At 38.3% G+C, this 8,122-nt stretch overlaps 2 protein-coding genes across 3 annotated transcripts; one reads left to right on the plus strand and one right to left on the minus strand.

Moving 5' to 3' along the window:
• Positions 1–722: 722 nt before the first annotated feature.
• On the plus strand, positions 723–5,960 carry LOC105172069 (uncharacterized). 2 transcript variants are annotated; one of them, XM_011093407.3, is made up of 5 exons: positions 723–1,753; positions 2,024–2,386; positions 2,566–4,548; positions 4,660–5,039; positions 5,823–5,960. In XM_011093407.3, the coding sequence occupies exons 1-4, from the start codon at positions 835–837 to the stop codon at positions 5,034–5,036; spliced, it is 3,642 nt and encodes a 1,213-aa protein (XP_011091709.2). In that variant the 5' UTR covers positions 723–834; the 3' UTR covers positions 5,037–5,039; positions 5,823–5,960. The 2 variants fall into 2 exon arrangements, with proteins under 2 accessions (XP_011091709.2, XP_088741794.1); XM_088885668.1 differs by lacking the exon at positions 5,823–5,960 and having other exon boundaries at positions 724–1,753; positions 4,660–5,747.
• LOC105171907 (uncharacterized) lies at positions 5,847–7,912 on the minus strand. The gene has a single exon (XM_011093163.3). It carries the CDS (start codon positions 7,756–7,758, stop codon positions 5,932–5,934), a length of 1,827 nt encoding a protein of 608 aa, XP_011091465.1. The 5' UTR covers positions 7,759–7,912; the 3' UTR covers positions 5,847–5,931.
• Positions 7,913–8,122: the final 210 nt, after the last annotated feature.

Below are 8,122 nucleotides of genomic sequence, written 5' to 3' on the forward strand. Positions count from 1 at the left end.
GGTTGATTTTTCAAAGTACGAGTTTACCAATTAAAACACACCATCATCATATTCATATTGGGGAGGTCTTGGTTTATAATTTTCTTATATAGGTGGTAAGAGAAATAATAATAAAAGTTTAAGAATATTAACGTAATAAAAGTTATACCTATTGCTTATAGGTTTGTCCCAATTGAATAATTTTTTATGTGAACCTTATATTCAAAACTAATTTAGTGGTAACGGTGGATAAATTCATATTAGAGTACAGGCACTGAAAATTGTCATAATTAAAGACCATAAATGAATGAAACGATCCAGAGCTCGTCTGAAAATCAATAACTATTAATTCTATGGAAAGACCATAAGACAACCTTTGTAAGATATCCCCGCATCAATTTTTATACCTTGATCCTTTTATTTGCTTTACCCACTATTTTTTTTTCTTTTTTTCTTTTTACATTCAAATAAAGGAGCAAATTAAATTACACTTTCAGTCTAAAGTTTAACACTTTTAATTCACTATTTTACGAGATTTTAAAAATAATTTCAAAATTAAGAAAACTCGGCGAGTTTAATCCGATTTTTTATTGGAATTTGAAAATAGTCCAAAAAATTAAAAAAACTAGACACATTTAGTCGCATAAATACAGAAAAGCGAAGGACTAAATTTGTCATTTATTCTCAATTTTGGAACCCTTTAAAAATTTCGGAAAGTAAATGACTAAATATATTGAATCTCCTATTTTATGGGACTAAAAGTGCAATTTTACGTAATAAAAAAGTAAAAGCTAATTAAGATACTACTAATATTCCTCGCTATGTCACCATCTTAATTCCCTCTGCTGCGGTTCAATGGGAAGAAGAACCTGTTCCCTGTTAGCTTCAACCTTCATACTATGTTTCTTGATGACTTCTTCACTTACTTCATCCAAGAATTTGAATATCACCACCGATCAAACTTCGCTTCTCTCCTTGAAATCCCGTCTCCACTTAGAACCATCCCATATTCTGAGCCAAAACTGGTCTATTCCCTCCGATGTCTGCACCTGGATCGGAGTTTCTTGCAGCCGTCGTCATCATAGGATCACAGCCTTAAACATTTCAGACATGGGCCTAAAAGGGACCATCCCTCCCCACCTAGGGAACCTGTCGTTCCTCGTCTCGATTGACATGAAAGGCAATAGTTTCCAGGGAAACCTGCCTGTAGAGTTAGCTCAACTACGCCGTCTAAGGTTTCTTGATCTCAGTTCCAACAACTTCACGGGACATATTCCGGCCTCCCTCGGTTTCCTGTCGAAAATCCAGGGCCTGTCTCTTAGAAACAACAATTTTTCAGGTTTCATACCTGCGACCATCTTCAATCTGTCGAAGCTTGAGATGTTGGACCTGTCATTTAATTCTTTGGGTGGGAAATTACCTGAACAAATCGGCAAGCTTCAAAACCTCATGGTTTTGAGCATTCAGAACAATCAGCTGACAGGTTCTATACCATTTGAGCTTTACAATGTTTCCAAATTGGAGATGTTGGCCCTGACAAGGAACAGATTGTCTGGTGAACTTCCTGATGACATTTGCGGCCGTCTTCCGGGACTTCAGACCATTTCTCTGTCCTGGAATGCTCTGTCTGGGCGTATTCCGGTTAGTTTTCCAGAATGCCGACGCCTCACACTTCTGTCGTTGTCGAATAATGCATTTGCTGGGCCGATACCTAGGGAAATCGGGAACGTCACGATGCTTGAGACGCTCTATCTTGGGGCAAACAACTTAACCGGTACGCTCTTTATTATGAGGAAATACCGATGGGCACCCATATACAAATATTTTTTTCCCACCAGAAAAGTAGAACTCACTTCATATAGGCACATAATTTAAAAAAAAAAGAGAGAGAGAAAGGGATAATTGTACTTTGAACTTTGATATAATTACACGTAAACTCCTTATGTTCCATGAAATTATATCTAATACTTTGATGTTTGTTTCTGTCTAACAAATATGTCTCTTCGTTAGTTTTCATTAAGTAAAATTGGATGATTTGACACAGGTGATGTTCCAGAAGAGATTGGTAATCTCCGTAGGCTGCAGCAATTGGGTATGGGGAAAAACATATTCTCCGGCTCCATACCCCTTTCCATATTCAACATTTCTTCACTGGTATTACTTAATTTAGCTTGGTCTGGCCTTTCTGGTACACTGCCCTCCCACATGTGTTCTCATCTCCCAAACCTTCAATTCCTCAATCTCTACAATAATTATTTGTATGGCCCTATACCTTCAACTTGGGACGGCTGCTCAAGACTCCAGGATTTATCTCTCCGCGATAACAAGTTCACTGGCTTCATACCAAGAGAAATCGGAAATCTCACGATGCTGAGAACGCTGCGTCTTTTCCATAACAGGTTAACAGGTGAGAGAAGTTTCGGATTTACTAACACAAGATCATGAACTCCTCCCCGACTCCCCCGTGGTTGGAACAGTGCACGTCACATGCACATGACTAGCTTTACTCTGTAAATTTTTCTGTTCATTTTATCAAATAATAACCTTGGCAGTTTCCTAACACTGATTGCAATTATAAATTGGCAGGGGAGATACCGCGGGAGCTCGGTAAACTGCAACAACTAGAGCAACTCCATCTTGCTGCGAACTTGTTAAATGGTTCTATACCAGAAGAGATAGCCAACATCTCAACATTGACATTACTGGCACTTACAGCGAATCGACTTTCTGGTAGTCTTCCAAAAAGTATAGGCAGTCGACTCCCTGATCTGGATTTAATATCTCTTGAAACTAATCTTCTCAGTGGACATATACCTGACTCCATTGCAAATTCATCCAAACTCACATACATAAACCTTGGAAATAATCATTTCAGTGGTACAATCCCCAGCAAACTTGGCAGTTTACGACTCCTTCAACGTCTATTCGTGCATGGAAACAATTTGACAGGACTGAGCTTCATCACTTCCCTAGCAAACTGCAGATTCTTGACAGATTTCTGGATGCACAATAATCGTGCTGACGACTTTCTTCCGCCTTCCATTGGAAACCTCTCCACATCTTTGAGGGTCTTTCTTGCCTGGAATAGTACAATAAAGGGTAGCATTCCTAATGAAATTTCAAACTTAACTAGTTTAGTAGAGCTAGATTTGTCTAGCAATGACTTGAGTGGTTTTCTGCCATCTGGGCTCGGAAGTTTAGCTTTGCTTCAAGGACTGTCTCTTTCGGACAATAGAATAAGTGGTTCGATACCAGCAGGCATTTGTGAGTTGACCAACTTGGGAGAGTTGCGTTTAAGCAATAATCAAATTTCAAGTCAAATTCCAGGATGCATCGGCAATGGCATTTCTTTGAGACAGCTCTATCTGGATACCAACAGATTAAGTTGGGGTATACCATCGAGTTTGTGGAGCCTCAAGAATCTTTTAGAACTCAATCTGTCTTCCAATTTATTGAATGGTTCTCTGTCTCCACAAATAGGAAATTTGGAGGCAGCAGTATTGATAGATTTGTCATTCAATCAATTCACACAGAATATTCCAATCACCGTTGGAGGGCTTAACAACTTGATCAACTTCTCTCTGTCTCACAATAGATTGCTGGGATCCATACCCAACACGACTGGAAACATGATAAGTTTGGAAGTACTGGACCTTGCTCACAACAATCTCTCTGGGTCGATTCCCAAGTCCCTGGAGGCACTCAAACATCTGGAAATCTTTAATGTTTCTTACAATTCATTGTCAGGTGAAATTCCCCCTGGTGGTCCTTTCGTCAATTTTACACGACAATCGTTTATGTTTAACGAAGCTTTATGTGGACCTCGAAGATTTGAAGTCCCACCATGTCCAACACCATCATTTCGCAGGTCCAACAACAAAATACTCCTTCTAGCTCTAACGATACCATTTGGTGTCTTGGGCATTCTTGCTGCACTAATCTTGGCATTGATAGTGATCAATTATCGAAAGAAACGTAAGGTTCCGATCAGGGGAGCTTCACTCCAAGGCGCAACACATGGAAGAATATCATACTATGAACTTCTAAGAGCCACTGATGGTTACAACGACAACAACTTGCTCGGTAGAGGGAGTTTTGGAGCCGTCTACAAAGGGATTCTTGAAGATGGTACGATCTTGGCAGTCAAAGTGTTCAACTTAGAACAAGAAGCAGCATTCAAGAGTTTCGATGCAGAATGTGAAGTGCTACGTAATATTCGCCACCGTAATCTCACCAGAGTCATCAGTAGTTGCTCTAACCATGAATTTAAGGCCTTAGTGCTGGAGTACATGCCCAACGGCAGCCTAGAGAAGTGGCTGCACTCTGATGACTATTTCCTGGACACGACGCTTAGACTGAACATAATGATAGATGTGGCGTCTGCATTGGAATACCTTCATCATGGCCTTACAACAGCAGTGGTTCATTGTGATCTGAAGCCGAGCAACGTCTTGCTGGACGAAGATATGGTTGCTCATTTGAGTGATTTTGGTATTGCCAAGTTGTTGGGGGATGATCAGAGCATTTCTTACACCAACACCTTAGCCACATTCGGTTATATTGCGCCAGGTTAGGCTTCTAAGTTCTAACTCTTCATTTCAGTCTAAGGAAACTTTGTCACTAATAATATCTTTTGTTGTAGCGACTGACTGACGTACATACTTTTGTGCTGTTGTGCAGAGTACGGATCAGAGGGAATAGTTTCAACAAAGTGTGACGTTTATAGTTATGGAATATTGTTAATGGAGACATTTTCAAGGAGAAAGCCCAGTGATGAGATGTTTGATGAGGAGATGAGCATCAAGCGTTGGATCTCCAATTCTGTTGGAGATGATGGGATTGTCGGAATTGTGGATTCCAAGTTATTAAGCACTGAAGATAGGTTTTACAATGAGAAGCTAAGTTGCCTATCATCTCTCATGGAATTAGCACTCAATTGCTGTGAAGATAATCCTGAAGATAGACCTGGAATGTCTCATGTTTTAGCAGCATTGAAGAAGATCAAGCTTCAGTTTCTTGCCTACGGCGCACCAACGACGACGAGCATTGTTCGGTAATAGGTAAAGTACATCGACACAGTTCGAATACAGTTTTTTTACAAAATTATAAGTATATATTTTGTCGTTGCAGCTGTATTTGTAAGTACATAGACTCCCTATTGCGAAATTTTGCACAAATACATTTTATAGATAAATCTGTAAACTTATAAAAGAGAAAAAAATATTTATATAATTAAATCTAACATCAAACGTGTGGATGTCAAAAAACCGACATCACACATCTGATCTCTCACTGAGAATGTGAGAAGTGCCAAAGTTGGCAAGGTAGTTGGGATGCCATTTCCTTGGTGACCCACAACTGCTTCATTATTATAAATTTTAAGGGGACATCGGAAAAAAATAAATTTTTTTGACACAACATGTAGAAAAAAATATTAATAATAATTATGGTAAATTATACTGGCATCCCTCAATATTAGTTCTAATTACAAAAATGCCCTATTATTTGCAAATTATAAATGCACTAATAAGGTTGATATTACAATTTACATCGATGCCCTTCACACATAAAAACTTACACAAATACCTTTGAGATGAATTATGTTAGCACTCCCTCAAAAATGTCCTTGTAATTTTACAAAGGGTAGAGAAATGTTTGTATAATTAGATATAAGCTCATGGGTATTGATGTAGTTCACCCTAAGAATTAAGTCATTTTAATTTTATACTTAATGCGTGTAATTTTTTGTTTTTTAATAAATTCGTGTCATATTATAATTTCTGTAATGCAAATTGTAAGTCTGGAATGACCCTCCTATTATCTTGACTTTGGCATTTCATTAGATGTTCTTGGCAGTGATACACCTATTCTTGAAACTTCACAACATTTGCCGACAGAAGATCAAATTATAAACAAAGTAACAGGTGAACTCATGCTCTGTTCAAGCTATATCTAGAAGCCAAATAGATCATCATTTTTTGGAACAACTTTCTTAATAAGTTCCAGCAGAACATCGTCTTTACCTTTTAGTTGCAGCTGATCAAGTAACATGTATGCAGTAGATGCATCGACTAAGAACCCCCTTTTGTACATTTCCTCCATGAGGGGCATTGCATTGTAAAGTTCATTTCTCTTCAGAAAACCCTGAATCATGACTCTGTATGTCACACTATCAGGTGCACAACCACTTTTCTCCATTTCAGTAAGCAGCACTTTTACATCCTCGATAAGTCCTTCTCGACAAAGTGAACCAATAATGATGTTATATATGTGGGTGTTGGGTTGCAAACCTTTGGAAGGAAGTTGATTAAAAAGATCTCTGGCGATCTCAAGTTTTCCACCTTTGCATAATCCATCAATGACGATAGTATATGCAATTACACTAGGATTAACACCTGTGTCTTCCATCATGCATAGAAATGAAAATGCTTGAGCAATCTGCTGAGTTTTGCACAAGCCATCCAACAAGATAGTATAAGTCTGTAAATCAGGAATTATACACCGAGCTTCCATATCGTTGAAAAGCTTCCAGCCATCAGCAAATCTACCCTTACAAAATAATCCGTGTATCATGGTGCTGTAGGTAATTGTATTGTGCTGTAATCCTTTACAAGAACAATCCAGAAAGAGATGCCAAGCTTCATCTACCATTCCCCGCTTGCAATATCCATTGATCAAACTATTATAACTGATGATGCTAGGTGTAAGTCCCCTGTCCGCTATGGAATCCAGTACTCTTTTTGCTTTACCCATTTGGCCCCGCAAGCAATATCCATCAATCAGCGCATTGTATGTGACAATATTAGGACAAACCTTTCTTTGCATCATAATTCCCAAAACATTCTCAGCCTCTTCCACCATTCCTTCCTTGCAAAATGCATCCACCAATATATTACAAGTCCGCACATCAGGAGAAATCTTGTTATCCAGCATTTTATTTAGCAGGTCTTTAACATCTTTCCATCTACCAACATTGCATAACCCCTGAATCGTTGAGTTATACGTAACAATGTTAGGTGAAATACCCTTCTCGATCATTCTGGATAAGAGATGGAGAGCATCATCAGCCATGTTATGCTTGCACAGACCATCAATCACTGCACTGTAGGCATAAACATTGGGTTTGCAGCTCAGGTTTTCAAAATGCCCAAGTAAATCACGGGCAGCGAGGATGTGTCCAGCTTTGGAGAGACCATTTAGCACAGTAAGGAACATAACTTCATTAGGTTCACACAGTTTTTCAGACAACAACTTTTTAAACAATTTTTCTGCCTCAGCAATCTCACCAACCAGAAAGAGCCCTTTTATAAGAGTGCCGAAAGTGGTTACATCTGGTTCCGAACCGCGCTTGAAGAAGGTACCCAAGATAGCAAACCCAAAATCCACTCGATTCAGAAGGCAATAGCAATTGATTGCAATACTCATTGTGATCTCATTTACAGGGGCACCCAATTGACGCATTTCGTCGAACAGAGAAAGGGCAACAGAATAGTGTTTCATCTTGACAACAACAGTTAGCAGCTTGTTGAATTGAAAAACAAAAGGCTGCGGCCGCAATCTCACCATATCACGAAACAAGCAAACAGCATTATCTACATCATTTATAGAACTGAAATCTATTCTGGGTTTGGATGAAAATGGGCCGTGTTTATGGGAAGAAGTATGAAAAGTAGAAGAGAACAATGGATCATTGTTGGGCAACACAAAATTACCAGAAAATTGAGGCGCAATTCCTCTGCGAATGAGAGCTATTCCACAGAAAGCAGCCCTCTGCGACATCTTCCTCTGTCAATGGGAATTGGGATTCTTGTATAATTATATAATTTTTTAAATGTTATTCTATTTGCCACTATTTTGTTTAGAAGTGGCAGATGAGCGGAGGTTGCGAGTCGGCTCGATTTTGAGCTCGAGCTCGAATTCAGTTATGTCTGTTCACCAGCTTGAGCTGGTGAATATTTTTTTAATTTTTTTATATATTTTTTATTTTTGAATTTTTTATGTATTTAATTTTATATTTAATATTTGATTTTATAATCAAAATTGACAATATATTATAATGATTGATCAATAGCATATATTTTATTTTGGATAATAATAAATTATGATACTTTTATTTATACATTTAATCTTTATACCAAAATAA

Source organism: Sesamum indicum, linkage group LG10 (genome assembly GCF_026168435.1).
Source record: "Sesamum indicum cultivar Baizhima isolate 11 linkage group LG10, ASM2616843v1, whole genome shotgun sequence".
In the NCBI taxonomy this organism is placed as follows: Eukaryota; Viridiplantae; Streptophyta; class Magnoliopsida; order Lamiales; family Pedaliaceae; genus Sesamum; species Sesamum indicum.

Coding starts and splice junctions, on each gene's coding strand:
- LOC105171907 (XM_011093163.3), bottom strand. CDS start 7,758: ATGTCGCAGAGGGCTGCTTTCTGTGGAATAGCTCTCATTCGCAGAGGA.
- LOC105172069 (XM_011093407.3), top strand. CDS start 835: ATGGGAAGAAGAACCTGTTCCCTGTTAGCTTCAACCTTCATACTATGT. Junction 1,754..2,023: donor TGGGGCAAACAACTTAACCG/GTACGCTCTTTA, acceptor GATTTGACACAG/GTGATGTTCCAGAAGAGATT. Junction 4,549..4,659: donor ATTCGGTTATATTGCGCCAG/GTTAGGCTTCTA, acceptor GCTGTTGTGCAG/AGTACGGATCAGAGGGAATA.